At 33.8% G+C, this 16,800-nt stretch overlaps 1 protein-coding gene across 2 annotated transcripts in view; it reads left to right on the top strand.

Annotated features, from left to right (window-relative positions):
* MON2 (MON2 homolog, regulator of endosome-to-Golgi trafficking) overlaps positions 1-16,800 on the top strand; it is a 120,741-nt gene that overhangs the window by 10,124 nt on the left and 93,817 nt on the right. For both annotated transcript variants that reach the window (XM_060165669.1, XM_060165668.1), the window contains exons 2-4: positions 4,672-4,735; positions 13,416-13,543; positions 14,054-14,185. In XM_060165669.1, coding sequence (XP_060021652.1) covers positions 4,672-4,735; positions 13,416-13,543; positions 14,054-14,185 — 324 coding nt within the window. The remainder of the gene's footprint in view (positions 1-4,671; positions 4,736-13,415; positions 13,544-14,053; positions 14,186-16,800) is intronic.

The raw sequence follows: 16,800 nt of genomic DNA, 5'->3' as shown, positions 1-16,800 counted from the left end.
TAACTTTTAAAAGATGTCCTTACACTACTCAGTTTTGAGAAACACTAGTAGAGGTGGGTTCTGGGGGACCGTTGAAGACTTGAGACAGTGAATGGGTGGAGGACAAGATTTGAAGTAGAGAAATCTCTTAGTTTAGGTTGATAATGAGAAGTTTGAACTAAGGTGTAGAAGTGGCATTTGAGAAGAAAAAAGAGTATAAGAGATGTTCGCTACATAGCCTTTGTGGGTGATTACATTTGTGGGATGAGGGAGAAGCCCCAGGTGTCTGGTCAGTGACTGGATGGGTGCTGCTGCTGTTCGGAAAAATAAAGATTACAGGAAGAAGAAATAGGTTTTTCTGGGGCTGAGGTGGAAGTTGGGGGTGTGTGTGAGAGATAATAGCATCCGTTTTGAATATTTGGAATTTAAGGTGCCTTTAAAATATATAGGTTAATAAATCCTATAGTTTAGGAGACAGTTAAGGGACAGGAATATAATTTAGGATTCTTCAGCCTTTAGAAAGTAATTGAAACCATAGGATTGAGATTGCCCAGGAATAGTTTATTGAGAAGTGAGGCCAAGAATATTCTGTGTGCTCTTGAAAGAGGAGGCAGCATTCTCTCTTGTCTCTGCTTTTCTATACTGCTAGCTTCCATATTCAGAGTTCCTGGTGGGTGTGTCTATTTGGGTAAACAAAGAATTTTGAGAAAGAGAAAAAAAATATTTCTTGAGAGACATTAATTTTAAGGTTAACAAATATTAAATGCTGCAGTATATTTAATACTTTTGGTTTTGTTTCCCAACTCATAGATTGCCCTCAGGAATAGAGATTTTAGGTTACCCACTGTAACTTATATCATCCCTATTCAAGTCTACAGAACTGACACTTTTTTTTTTTCCATAAGGGCCAATTCAGGAAAAAAATAACTATATTTACAATTGAGGGGCTTCTCTGGTGGCACAGTGGTTAAGAATCCGCCTGCCAATGCAGGGGACACGGGTTCAAGCCCTGGTCTGGGAAGATCCCACATACCGCGGAGCAACTAAGCCCATGCACCACAACTACTGAGCTTGTGCTCTAGAGCCCACGAGCCACAACTACTGAGCCCGCATGCCACAACTACTGAAACCTGCATGCCTAGAGTCTATTCTCTGCAACAAGAGAAGCCACCGCAATGAGAAGCGTGTGCACCGCAACAAAGAGTAACTAACCCCTGCTCGCCACAACCAGAGAAAAGCCTGTGCACAGGAACGAAGACCCAACACAGCCAAAAATAAAACAAATAAAATTTATATTAAAAAAATTGAGTAGTTCCCCTATGGATATATAAGTATCTAATCAGAGTAGGGGTTGCTTTTAAAGCAAGAAGTTAAAGACTCTTCTTCACACAGACAGTCTCTGATAAATAGAAGGAAATCTGGGCTAAATACTTGCATTTATACAGGACACTTAAAGATGTAGGCTAGGCTGAGGTATGAAGTAGCACTGCAGTGACTAGGGGGACGGTGATATACAACTGTTGTCAATAAACATTGATAGTGGAACTTTCCAGTAACACAAGGTACCTATGAGAATAAGATCGTTCAGTTTCAAAGTTTGACAATAGAAAGTTGGATGTAAAAAATTAGGAGCTGTGAGATAGTTCTAATTATATCTGAGGTAACAAATAGTCCTTTTGGTGATTTCTTGAGTCTTTTAATGAAAATACTGGTTATATATCTTTTAAAACACTTGTTACTTTGGAACTACTTAAGGAAAAAGCACTCATTATTTTCCTTATTGTGTGTACATATAAAAATATTTGTTAAATATATATTTTTCATAACTTGTTTATGATTCATACATGGGTCAATTCTTATTTATCTGAGGAAATCAAAATAGTGTCTGGCAAATTTGAAATCCTTTACCTGCATCTAGCATCCACTATGCTACACTGCTGATTTTGGAAACTGACTAGAATTCAGGAAGTTAGGACAGATTACATTGGGATTTATGATGGTTTAGTTTGATCAGTCTCTGTTGATCCTGAAATAGAATGAAATACTGAATTGAGCATATGCAGGGTACATAGGGCCTTAGTAAGGAGGGGGAGAGTTTGAACATTTGAAAATGATGATGGAAGAAAGCTCAGTGACCACAGATTAATTTCAGTTGGCTCAGTAAGAAAATTACCTAAGAGAGTTTGAGATGGTGTATGAGCATAACAAAGTATACATAATAATTTCGGTGTTACTGAACTTTTATAGTAGTAAATTTGTTGTGGTTTGTACATCTTCATAGTGTTTCCAGAATCTGACCACTCCTTTACCATCTCAGTCACTGTCACCTCAGGCCTATCCAGCATCATCTTTTGCTTATGTTATTACAGTAGCCTCTTAAATTTTGCTGCATATTGGAATCACCTGAAGATTTTTAAAAATACCAGTGCTTGACTCCCACTGGCAGTCATTCTGATTTAATTGAAATGGGTTGCAACCTGGGCATCAAGCTTTTTTCTTTTTTTAAAGCTCCTGGTGTTTCTAATATGCACTGCCCCCAGATAATCAGAAACTCAATAATTTTTCCCTGGAGTAATTTATTTTGACTATATTTTCCTGCTAGTAGCTATGTTCATTTAATATGGGACATTTCCATCTCTTAAAGTTGTAGAAGTGAGTTGTAGTATATCCGTTAGGCTTCTTAGCTTTGAGCAATGAAAGCTGACCCGGGCTGATTTAAGCAGAAATTAAGTTTACTGATAAAACATTGAGGGTCTCACAGAATTGGTAGAAGGCTGGATGGAGTGAGCCTTAGAAATTACAGGAACGAAGGGAGGCTGAACAGCTAAGAACCACAGCAAAACTCATTGCCAGTGAGACCTTACTGTTGTCTCTGCTCAACGGTGACTGGGTGCCTTAGATTGCACTGCTGGTTGTGCTGGCCACCCCATGCCACCACTGGTTCTGCTGCCGTCACTGCCCTTGGAAACTAGATGCTGGCTCCACTGTGGCTGTTGTCAGACAGAATTCCATCTTGTCTCTGCTTTTCTGTGCCACTAGCCTCCGTATTCATAATTCCTGGCGGGTGTGCCTGTTTGGATAATCGGAGGCTGCCAGGGTATGTGGGAAAACAAGTATCTGGCATTTTAAATTTTGAATAGTGGAAGATAGGCTCTGTCTTGCATCAAAGCTCATAAAGTTGAGTTCTCCGATCACAGACAAGGGCTTCAGGTTCTTGGAAGCCAGCAAAATGACAAAGGTCTACTATACATCGTATAGCCTACAGTGTGTTATTTGTTTTATGCATTAATCCACTGGTCCTCAACCTAATAACCCAAAGGACACTGGGTTCTTCCATAATTATTTTTAAACCTTTAGAGCCTGCTACCACTTGTCCCTTAGTAAACAGTAGGAGATAAAAATCAATGAACAAGTAGCAAGCAAATTAATAGGAAAACTTGAACATATATGAGTATTTATTATTTTTGGAGGTATGGAGATCAGTATAAGTATAAAATAGGCATATTTCTTGATAGTAAAAATGTCCTGAGTTTCTGTAATGGATGTTATATATCAATATTTTATGTCAACAGTGTCCAGTAGAAGTATAATGTGGACTGAATATGCAATCCATATATGTAATTTTAAATTGCATTAAAAAAGTAAAAAGAAACATTTAATTTTAATAATATATCATATTTAACCCAGTATATTCAAACCAGTACATATATAATCCAGTATATATTATCATTTCAACATTTAATCAATGTAAATATTTAAGGGATAGTTTACATTCTTTTTTTCATACTAAGTCTTCAAAATCTCATGTATTTTTTATACTTAGAACACAACTCAATTCAGGCTAGCCACATATAAAGTGCTTAGTAGCTACATGTAGCCAAATGACTCCCATATTGAACACCACAGTTCTGTGGCATAGTGTAAAATGCCATATGACTTTCAAGTACTGCCAGCTCAACATACTTATGTTGAAGTGATTGAGACACCTTATGAAAACTGAATGGGTGTTTAAAAAAACGCAATCTAAAAGTAGTGACAGAGTTCTTAGTTATTCATTCTCCTAATTCAAAGCAGTTTTACTTGATTTTGCAGTGTTTTGCAAATTTTTTTTATGGTTGAGAGAGAAGTGTGAAATGGGAAAGAGAAACCTAATTTTTTTCATTAGGCTTTGTTTTTGTTTATTATTTTTTATTTTCTGAAGATTTAAATGTGAGAGACTAGGGATTCCAGGTGCATTTTTTTTTTTTTTGCGGTACGCAGGCCTCTCACTGTTGTGGCCTCTCCCGTTGCGGAGCACAGGCTCCGGACGCGCAGGCTCAGCGGCCATGGCTCATGGGCCCAGCCGCTCCATGGCATGTGGGATCTTCCCGGACCGGGGCACGAACCCGTGTCCCCTGCATCGGCAGGCAGACTCCCAACCACTGCACCACCAGGGAAGCCCTCCAGGTGCATTTTAAGGCATAGAAAGGCAACATGCTGTAGTGCAGAGTTTACATGTGAATAATCAAATTAATCACATTTTATTCCATTTAATGTGTGTTTCACTACTAGGCTTTAGTATCTGAAGTTTGGAAAATAAAAAAATAATAGTGACTGACTCTGTGCTTGATATTTTATCATATATGATTTCTTTTCCCTAGATAATTCATGTTAATAGTAAGTTTTATGTTCTAATTATTTTTATTCTTGCAGGCTGCTGAATCAGGAATAATAAAAGTTAAAACAATAGCTGCACGAAACACCGAAATTTTGGCAGGTAATTTTTTTGCATTAAAAATTCAACAATTAATGAAAATTTGACTAATAGTAAAAGTAGAATCTTAAAACCCATAAGTTTTTTTTATAGCATCTCTTTCTTATGCCCCAACATGCTATCCATGATAATAAAGAACATGTGAAAGTCCCTAATTTATGAACTAATTGGGTTTCCCAGAGATGAATGCTGTACGATTCTCTGAAATCAGAAAACTTAAAACTACTAACTCCTTGAAGGAAAGGATCTTTCTTACTCATCTTTGTATTGTCCTCCACCTCTTATCAATCACCTAAGATACATCTTACCCATAAGAGACATTCGATTAATATTTGTTGAATTGAATGGAAGATTGGTTCTCAGACCACCTTCTAAGACCTATTTTATCTTTAATACAATATAAGGTCATAATATAGCATTAAAAATTTAGTAGTACTATATGAGTTTTGAGTCCTGAGACTAAGACAACATGGTCATGAAGAAAAAGGGGAAAAAACAGAGAAAAGTGTTTTCTTAACATTCTTTTGATTGACCCTGCTTTTCAGGGAGGAATTTTCAAGAGTTTCTCTCTGGCACCCTTTTGATACTCAGTCTGCTTCTTTCTTTTCCTTGGTGCGTTTCTCTTCTTGCCTCAATAATGAACATGGAAAAGAAGGAAACTGGCATTTTTTGAGAATCTGTTACATGTGAGGCATTTGGGCCACTCTTTCTTATATGACAACCTTGTGGGGAAATACTCTTATTTAATAATAGAGCAAATTGAGATGCAAAGAGATTTAAGTTACTGGCCTAAGGTCGCATGGTAAGTGGTGGAATCAGATTCAAATCCCAGGCTGTTCAGAGCCCATGTTCTTCCTGCTGCAGTGTGCTGCCACGGTATCGTGAGGTTTTGACACTATGTACTCCCTCCCAAGTGTTTATATTTAACCATTGCTTACTTCGCTGATCCTTCAATCTGCATTTCCAATTCCAGTAGTGCTATTGGTCTCAGCTAGTTATAGGAGAAAAGCAGTCCTATTAAGTTAATTTACACAAAGTCCAAATAGTAAAGAATCTCTTTAACTCTCTTAAGTCTCTTTACATTTTTAAAAGAATACCAGTAAATCCCTAAATGGTGGAATTTCAAACAGTATTACAAAATGTAATGAAGACTTAGGGGGCAGTTTAGGGGTGACAGGTGAGAGTGGATTTCACTTGTCAGCTTAGGGTTAGCCCTGTTAAGTTGCATCTGTTTTTCACAGCTTCTCTGATTTTGAATATTCTGACACAGCACCAAAGAGTTTTATAACATTATTCACAGCATTGGATAATGCTCTGTGTGCATGTTGAGAAAAGGGGTATAGTGAAGTGGTGGGTAAAGGCACAGGTATGTATGGTTGGATTGGGAGGATGGGCAAGTGGGTTTGGGAGATGCATGTTGGGTTGATTAGCTACCATGAGGAAATTAATGTTTCAAGATAAATTATGGGCCTGGGTATTTTTAAGTTGGAGACATCATAGTCCAATCATATTAGAATATCATTACAAATATTTACGTTTGCTACTGTCATTGCTGATATCATGGTAAGTCCTTAATCTCCAATAATAGAAGATTTCATTAAGTCTGTAGTTGATAGAATTTTTAAAAAGACTGATTTCTTCAGAAAATCACTGTCTGTTACAGAGTTCTGTACCAAGTAAAGTGTCTAATTCATATTAAGGACAAGTAAGAAAAATTTTGTCTCAGTATGAGTTTAATATATAAGCTGGCTATTAATTTCATTTTAATTCAGTTAGCTTTATTTAAATCAAGTTAGAACAAATCTTTATGCAATACAATTAATAGTTCATGCTATAATATCCATAGCATCCAACCATGTACTTGAGGAGCTATATTAACATTTAAACTTTTTTCTAGTATTTTAACCAAGTATTTATAGCAATTGCTAAGTAAAAATTTGTAGATTTTAGACCACTGTCATCTTGAAAAATCAAAGGCTCCTAAGAAAAAGGAAAGAGTTTAAATTTGTCAATATGTCATTTCTAAAGTACTTAATTCAAGGTATAGTTAACACCGAGAAAAATTCTTAGTTAACTTTTTTATTTCCTGAGAAGTGTTTACTTCTCTGTAGTTCTAAAGACTATAGGTTACTACTTCTGTGCTGTAATGGATGTTAAAGATATCAAACAATTGAGGAGTCTCAAATGAAATGAGATACTGAATTCTCAGATATCTCTGCATATTCAGAAAATATAAAAGGTTGCTATAAAAATCAGAACCCTTAATTAGGATTGACTAATCTGATTAAACAGTACTTAGCATAGATTTTAACCAACTTTAGTTTTCTTAGATTTATTTTCCAAGGAAAGTTTATTTACATTACAGAATAAGTCTTTGCTTTACATCTCCCCTTCTTTTAAGCATCCTCCTTTAATGTTTATTTTTCTTTGTTTTCACTGCTGTCATGAATGCTGACATAAGTGGGAATGCTATGCCAGGTAATGTCAGCATCGATGCAAATATACAGATCATTATCTCAACATTGCCTTTTTCTTTAAAGATAAAACTGCAAATGAGAGATAGCAAGCAACATAAAGTTTTTCATTTAGAAGTCCAGGTGCCTTAATCTTACATTTGACTGCCATATATTACAAATTGTTTTTATTATCCCAGCTTACAATAAATATACTTGAAATTGACTGAGAAGGCTTGTGTTACCCAGAAATTACATAAACAGAGAATCTGCTATTTTAATAAATGTTTGAAACAAGGAGCTCAATGAAGTTGTGATATTTTAAAATTGTATATTTAACCCCTAACTGAAAACCATAACAGTTACATCCACCTATGACTGCTTTCATCTACTGTCAGTATGCATAGAGAATTTTTACATAGATAATCATTATGTATGATTTGTGTTCTTCTTTCCTCACAGTTTCCCTCATCCTTTTCATATCTACATAGTCTTATTACTAAAAGGTCTCTAATTTAAGTAGCAGTGAGTAAATATACTTTGGAATTTTTTTTCTGACATTAAAAGGTAATTTGTTGATTTTTTTCAGTATATTTTATCAGTACATATACTTGTGATATTTTGCAGACATCTATAGAATATATCATATAACATATTCTTAATAAAGAAATAATTATGTAAGAATCACTAGAGGAGATACGAAGATGGGTAATATAACTCACCTGCAATCTATATGTTAATACAAGAAATATATTTGAAAAGTATGTTTGTGCCATTCGTTCTGTTTAGCTTACCTGCTCCTCCATTTACTTTTTGGAGTTCTTTGCCAGAAATTTTCCCTTCCAGATGACATACTTCCTGAGGTCAGGATCAGTATCTTATTCTCCCTTATATTGCTAGTAGTTAGCACATTACATGGGAAATAAATAGTAAGCCCTCCTTAAATATAGGCTAATAAATGAGTCACTCCAAAATGCAAGTAAGTCTCTGAGTTCTGCCTCTAGTATATTTTTCTACCTTTCTTTAATTTTTCATGTTATGATTATTTGAGTACATGAATTTTGTCATATTTAGTTCATGTCAGCCAGTTAATAGAGTAATGAAGGAGACAGACCCTAAACAGAAAATTCTGAGGCTGTATGGTAAATGCCAAGATGGAAGTATAGATAGGCTTGTTACGAGAACATTGGGAAGGCTCCTAACCCAACCTGGGAGTCTGAAGCTGAGTCTTGATGCTTGAAAAGGAGTTAGCCAGGCAAATAAGGTGTAGAAGCTGTAAGTAAGGGAAGTTACTTAAATACATGCGGTATAAAACAGTTCGATCTATTTGGATACACTATCCGACTGTTGCCATTGTGTAACTTCCTGAGCAGCTTGATGGAAAGAGTTTGAATCAGGAAGGTGACACATTCATATTAATATTTTTATACTCTGTACATTACTCTGACAGCAGTGTGAAGGGTATATTTCAGCGTATCATCAGTAAGACAGAGGTCTGTTGGTAGACTGTTCCTATAATCTGGGATAGAAGATACAGGGGGCTGTACTTAATGCCTTGCTCACAAACTGACCTAATGGGTCAGAGAGATTTCTCTGCCATATAATGTGTTCTTATTTATTGTTTTCCCCCCTTTTTAAAAAAACATTAAACAGTTTTAATTTGTATCCTGCCTTTTATAATATTATATCATATATACTTTTTTTTTTTTTGCGGTATGCGGGCCTCTCACTGTTGTGGTCTCTCCCATCGTGGAGCACAGGCTCCGGACACGCAGGCTCAGCGGCCATGGCTCACGGGCCCAGCCGCTCTGCGGCATGTGGGATCCTCCCGGACTGGGGCACGAACCCATGTCCCCTGCATCGGCAGGCGGACTATCAACCACTGCGCGACCAGGGAAGCCCGTATATATACTTTTTTTGATGCCATCTTTTCTAATTTTTTAAATTGTTCCATATTTCATCAAGTGATTGTAGTTTATTTAACAATTCCTTTATGTTAGAAATGTTTCAATATTTAGAATTATTTCTTTAAGATACATTTCTAGAAATGAAATTATTAAATTAAAGGGCATGAACATGTTCTTAGAATTTGTCATCATACTGCTTTCTGAAAAGGTAAAAGTTTATGCCTTTACTGACAGTATGTGAGTATATTTTTATAGCATCCTTGCCAGATTATTATTTTAAAAAATCTTTTTGGTAATTGAACAAGCAATGGCTTCTCATTTTAATTGACATTTCTTTTTAATGTTGAACAATTTTTTCTGAATTATTAAATTATTTTCTTTTTATTATTACTTTTTTTTGGAGTTTTTGTGTTTTCTTTATCAAATTGAGCTATTTATATAGCAAAAATATTAACTTCTCATCATGTTTATATCATATTTTCTGCATCATTTACCTTTTAATTTTTTATCTAGATGCTTTTAATTTTTACATAATTTAACTAATTTTTCTTATTTGTTGCTCTCCACTTAGGCAGTCCTTCTCCTTCCACATAGTTGATAATCATTTTCATTGTCTTCTAGTTTTTCTATGGTTTGATTTTTTCTTTATAATATATGGGGTGACATGAGAACCTAGATTTTTTTTTCTTTTGCAAAATTACTGATTGTACCAACATCATTCTTCCTTTTCCTGTAATGTACTTTTAAGATGAAGCTGCTCATACTTTTATTTGTCCTCATGTTGAATCATTTAAAATATTTTCAGACATTTTGAACCATTAAAATTTTTTTACTGTTAAAAATATCAGTCTTTCCCATAACTAGATTTTAAGGGTTTTGAGGGTAGCAATCATGTCTGCATCACATTTTATTTCTTTCACAAGAATTATAATATGTTATTTAATGACTGTTAAAATTTATAATAAAACTTTTATTAACCCCTATTAGTGTGATTCATAGTGGGGTATCCTAGTTTAATTCTTTTTTTCCAGGATAAAAACTGCAATTTTGCAGTGAAACTGCTCAGAGCAAGGAAACCCCTAGGATATGGGGACCTGCTGGACCTCTTTCAGGTGTGTGAAAGTGCATCATTTGATCTCACAGTTATAAAATTTGGAAGTAAAATATATTTATCAAACACACAGTGTTATTCTGTTAAAGGAGTTGTGCTTCTTAAGGGACTTAGGTAGAAATTAAACTTTTTTTCTCCCCACCCCACCGCCCACCCACCAAGTTTTGATTAAAAAGAGTTGACCTTTTCCTCTTTTTTCCATGGAATGATTTTTTAAAAAATGGTTAAGGCAAGATGTCTTTATATTGCTGCACAGCCTTTTCCTCAATGTGGTTTCTAAACTCTAAACCCGTAGGAAGCTTTTTATGTAAAGCCACCTTTAAGTGCATGTAATTAAAATTATTGTTTATAAAGAGAAAGCAGCAATTGCTCAATTAGAAGAGTAGAGTTAATTTCTTCTTCTTAGGACCATTATGACATTTAACAGAAGAGAAAAATAATTAGAAACTTCTAAAAAACGATCTTTATATTACTTCATTGTGATCTAGATATGGTAGATATGTTTCCGTTTTTCACATTATGCTTCAAAAAACAGAATAGATCAATAGGTTTTATTTTTTGGTTGTTCTTCATCATCTATTCTGGATAACAGAAATTTCCTTTGACTAGTATATTCTCATATAAACTGGGAGAAAAAAAAGTAGGAAGGGTACCTTTGACTTACATTAAAATAGAGTTAAAAATTACTTTTATTATTAGCTTAACTCAGCTTGATAGATCCAGATAACTGTGACTGACATGTATACAATATTTCAGTGTAACTCACCTTATTTTATTCATTCTAAGATACACAGTTTTTTCACATGTTAATATTCCCCAAATTGGTATGCATTTTACAATTAATGGCATCTTAGAATCACTGTGGGCCAGATAGTGTTGTAGTTGTCTTTTTCAGTGCATGTGTGAACTTGTTCATACTGTCACATCAGTTGAGTTAACGGTGCATTGTTGGTATCATGTAAGTTTCATTGCTATTTGAAATGTCACCCTAGTTGTTGTGCAAAAACTTTCTGTTAACATCTTATGGTAAGGTCGAAAAAAGCACCACCGTCAAAGCCTGCAGAATGGGTGTCATTAGCTTAGAAGAATATCTCAGAGACAGTAGTGAAGTACTCTCAAGCAATGAGGCATCCTAAACAAACAATCCAATTAAAAATTGGACAGAAGATCTAAATAGACATTTTTTCCAAAGAAGATATACAGATGGCCAACAGATACATGAAAAGATGCTCAACATCATTAATCATCAGGGATATGCAAATCAAAACCACAATAAGGATATCACCTTATACCTGTTAGAATGGCTATTATCAAAAAGATAAGAAATAACAATGGCCTTCTTGGCCTAGAGTATGAAATTGTGAGGAAAAAGTATAAGTGATTAGAATGCATCGTATCATAGTTTAATTGGCAAAGGTAATTGGCACTGATTTTCTTTCTGGCGATATGGGTGTGTCTTAAAAATCATTGTCATCAGAGCCTCTATGAAAGTACATTGTTTTTCTTCATTCATCTGAAGACTTCAGGCAATTGGTTTCTGTTAGACACTTTTGACTCTTTTAATTTCCATTTGCATCAAATGCTGTTTACCTTAAAGAGTGGCAGCATAATGTTGTGGGAAGAATAGTGAACCAGGGATTAGAAGACATTTTCAGTTTCTGGTTTTACCACCTACTTATTGTTTTACTTGGTCCAAATCATACCCTATAAACTCTATATGAGTATTGTGATACTCAAATGAGAAACACAAGTTAATGTAATAAAAATTATAAGTGCCACTTGTTAGTATTGAAAACTTATATTTGCCTGAACAAGATTTAATAATTTGGAATGTTCTGCAGAGTTAAGGATGGCCTCATACTTCATTGATTCTGGCAGAATTGAATATAGCAGGATATTTACTGCTTCAGAATAGTATTTTTTGAGCTTTATTGTCATCTTTTAATCACTCATGTAAAATGTTTTGTGACATTGTTATGGAAATTTTATGTCTCTGGTTTTGATTCAAAATCTTTATGAACAAGAAAACAAGGAAATAAGGCAGGGGAGCTTTTTTGAAAACACTGTTCTTTGCCAGTCATATTTGCCTTCTCTTAGCTGTGCTAAATCAGTGATTTATACTGGCATACCGAGGGACTTTGCAGAGCATGCTGTAGTAAATAGTAGTCTTTATTTGCCATACCATAAAGGGAGCTTTGGGAGAAGAAAGAAGGGGATTTAAGTGATAAAATTAATGTTAACACTAGTTTTACACTTTTAAAGGTGATTCTGGATGACTTTCTCACAATTTCTTTTGAAAAACATGTTAAAACTCAGATTTCTGTGTCTTTATTACAATTCTTAACGTCAAAAAATAATTGATGGATGTAGTACATTTGAAAACAAATACCAAACACATAAGTTTAAAGTTCTCTTGACTTGGAATTTTATGTTATTTATTCAAATTCCCTGAGGATGACAAACCTGTCTTGTTCATCTTTGTGTAGCCATTCAGTAAGTGTGTATTGATTTAATTTCATTTTGTAAATTTAATTATGTATAATTCAGTTTGTGCATTTTCTAATCTTTTACATTTTTGTTGACATTTTAAAACTTCTGAAAGTATTGGCTTGGTAGAAGGAGTTATTTTAAGATTTGGAATTACAGCATGTGCATCCAATTAGTTTAAAGCAATATTTCAGTAATAAGAGGAGTAATGTTATTGTTTTTAATGAGTTTACTTCTTGAAGAAGAAATTAGAGCCAATGAATTCAAGGCATATAATAAAATTCTAGGGATTTTCTGAATATTCATTCAGAAATGTGGTGGGGTTGATGTATATACTATTTTTAATTACTTTTCTGCTCTAGAATATGAATTCTTATTCCTGTTTTCCCTTTTGCACTATTGAAGAAATAGAGTCTTTCTCTGACGTGGGATAGAACTTCTGAGAAATTGCCATTAAAGAGTTTATAGAAGAAGATGGAGGAGAACCAAAGGAGTGTCAGGAGAAAGGCATGGGAGAGCTGAACTTAAGGGGGAGTAGATTAGATACAGAGTCTGTAGTATTTATGTGAAGTATTTTAACTCTGACTGCTTGATTTTTATTTTGGTATTTATTTTACATTAAGTGATTTTTTATTAAGATTGTCATTACTGGTTGTAATTATATAAAAATATTCTTATTTATGAATTATGTTTAAAATTTTATTTTATATGTGTTCCAAATAAAGCATTGAAAGAGAACAGCTCAGAGGTTGTTCAGCCTTTTCTAATGGGTTGTGGAACCAAGGAACCGAAGATCACTCAGCTATGTTTAGCCGCCATTCAGAGGCTCATGTCCCATGAAGTTGTGTCTGAGGTAATGTGAAGATTTTATCTGAACTGTGCACTTACAAATCAAATCATGAGTTTTCATAAGGAGAGAATAAAACATACCTGATATTTTAATGTACAATAGTGCTTGAAGGACATTGGCTTAATTTTAAAAGGTTACCAAATTGTCTCATTATTAAACGCTCAGAATAAAGAACGAAGTATATTTTGTCAAGTCATTTGTAATCTAAGAATTCATAGTTCACTAATATAGATGAAATCTTAAGAACCAAGCAAGTTTTCAATATCACTGACGGAGAATATTATTCATAAATTATTTTTTAAAAGGTAGGAGAGAAAATCATGACTGTTTGCTAGATTATCTGAACTGATAATTTGTCGTTCGTTAACTTAAGGCTATTGTTTGTATCTGACCTTATGACGGTAAAATAAGGAAAAACATTTCATCACTATGAATCTGCATCACTTTTCTTATTTAAGGACCCAAACACCTATATTTTATTTGTTGACAATAATTAAAATCATTGTTTTACAGACTGCAGCTGGAAATATAATTAACATGCTTTGGCAGCTAATGGAAAATAGTCTTGAAGAACTTAAGCTGCTTCAAACAGTTCTTGTTCTTTTAACAACCAATACAGTAGTTCATGACGAGGCACTCTCAAAGGTAGGAAGCCTGTTTGTCAAAGTTCGTAAGTGCTTTGAGACAGTATTTGAATAAGCTGACTGAAAGAGAAAAGCCTGGTGCTGTTTGAACAGCACCTTTCCTGTAGCTATTGCAGTAATGCACATTGCATGTTAAAAGCCATCGGTGCTTTATTTTTCACAGGTTAGAAGTGAAATTAGGTTAGGGTGATTAAGCAGAGCCCCTTGGATATAGCTGACAGGCTTAGTTATGAATAGGATGTGGCAGAAAAGGAATAGAGAAAGAGGAAAAGAAAAAAAAATGTGTTTTGAGGTATCAGTGTTCTCCACAATTACCTTGGGTATTCCTGATAGCTCTCCCTTTCCCCCTTTTAAAAATAATTTCACATATATATGTTATGTAAGCCAGATAGTTTAAATCTGTCCCTTAAATATCTGGAAAAATGTCCTTTTGGCATTGATACATTGATACTAGGTAAGGCTGCATGTATGATAGCTATTTCTCATTCCTTTCTTATTCCCACCCTCTTTAGGAACATATAACAGCTGTTCTATTATTTGTTTCACTCTTTAAAAAGTTTTTTAAAATTAAGAAATATTTCTAAAGAACAGAAAATACAGCAAGTAATATAAAAACCAGTCTTTACTTAATGATTTACTATTTAGGGAAATTGTTGGAATTTCAGTAATAGTTGTATTATAATTTGTATGCCTTTAAGAATGGTTGACTTGTAAAGTAGCAAAGTATACCATCACAGTATACTGTATAGAGACTATATCTCTTTTCTAGTTATTCATTTGATGTTCTTAGGATATAATGAGATTTTACTTAATTGCAAATAGCTTATTCTTTTACCCCATACCTGCTTTATAAAATATTTAATGTATTTATATATATATGTTTGTTGTATATAGTTCCTCTTGGTTTCTAGCTATCAAATTATTGTTCTGATACATATATTTAAAATTTTATAAAAGGTTATCATTTGACCTACCCAAGCAATAAGAACTGATTATAGTTTTATAAATAAATATAGGATTTATTTTGGTATTTTGGTTAATTTGGAAATGTAATATTTGGGGATGAAAAATGAAGTATAAAGAAATAATATAAAATTGGGTAATAGGAAAGCTTCTCTATAACATGTACTTTTCCTTTATGTTGAAATTTTAAAAGTGTTAGTGGTATCAAAGGCTTGCTTTCTTTTAAATGTTTAATATAATTAATATGATAAGGCATAGTATTTAAAAATACCATTATTATGTTTTCCTCCAAGAATGGATTCTTTTAAAACTGTAAAACTTCTAGAAGAACACATAGGAGAAAATTTTTGTGACCTTGGGGTAGGTAGAGACTTCTTAGGTAGGGCACAAACCCATGAATCATAAAAGAAGCCACAGAATGGGGGGAAATATTCACAAATATCTGACAAAGCACTTTTATCTAGAATTTATTGAAAACACTCTTACAACTCATTCATAAGACAACCCAATAAAAAATGGACAAATGATTTCAACAGACACTTTACAAAATAATCTATTCAGCTGACTAATGAATACATGGAAAGTGCCTCAGAATCTTTAGTTATCAGGGAAAAGCAAATTAAAACCACAAGGAGATATTGTTACACACCCATTAGAATAGTTAAGATTTAAAAAGATTGACCATATCAAGTGTTGTTGAGAATATGGAATAATTTTGAACTCACACATACTGCTGGCAGGAATATAAAATTGTAAAGCAACTTTGGAAAACTAACAGTTTCTTTAAAATTTTAACTTATACTTACTATGTGATCTGTCCATTTCACTCCTAGGTGTTTACTTACCCAGGTAAATGAAAATACATGTCCTCATTGAGATTTGTATGTGAATGTTCACAGCAGCTTTTTGTACAGTAGCCAAAAACTGAAACAACCCAAATGTCTATCAGGAGGTGAATGGATAAGTAGAATGTGGTATAGTCATACCATGGAATAAAAAAGTATAAATTACTGATACAAAGAAAAACGTAGATGAATTTCACAAATATTACAAGTGAAGGAAACCAAACAGAAAAGAGCACATACTGAATGCTTCTATTTGTATAGAAAATACCAGCTAATCTATAGTGATAAAAGCAGATTGGTGGTTACCTGGGGCCAAGGGTGGAGGAAAAAATGGACTGCAAGAGCACAAGGAAACTTTTAGGATGGTGGAAATGTCATACTTGGTTGTGGCAGTAGTTCCATAGGTGAATATAACTGTCAGAACTCATAAAATCATATACTTTAAAGGGATACAGTTTATTGTATATAAATTATACCTTAATAAAGTTGATTTTAAAAGAAAAAATGATTCCTTTTTTAAAAATTATTTTATTCATTTATATGCTTAGCAAGTTTATATAGTATTTCTGCAGGTGATTTAGTGATACAACAAAGTTTGAGTACTTGCTATTTGCAAAAAAAAAGTTCTGGGAAAATAAAAGCACAACACATTATTGTATACATGTTAAAAGAACCAGATTGTGAAATGAGTATTTCACATTACCTTGGTCAATCTTATGTGTCTGTGTATTTACTGAGAGTTTGAATTATTTCAAAATGCTGAGCTTTTTGTAGTTTTATTATATGAAAGAGTGAGACTTTTAGTGTA

Source organism: Lagenorhynchus albirostris, chromosome 11 (genome assembly GCF_949774975.1).
Source record: "Lagenorhynchus albirostris chromosome 11, mLagAlb1.1, whole genome shotgun sequence".
NCBI lineage: Eukaryota > Metazoa > Chordata > Mammalia > Artiodactyla > Delphinidae > Lagenorhynchus > Lagenorhynchus albirostris.
Note: the sequence above shows the minus strand (reverse complement) of the source record. Positions and strands in the feature narration are given on the sequence as shown.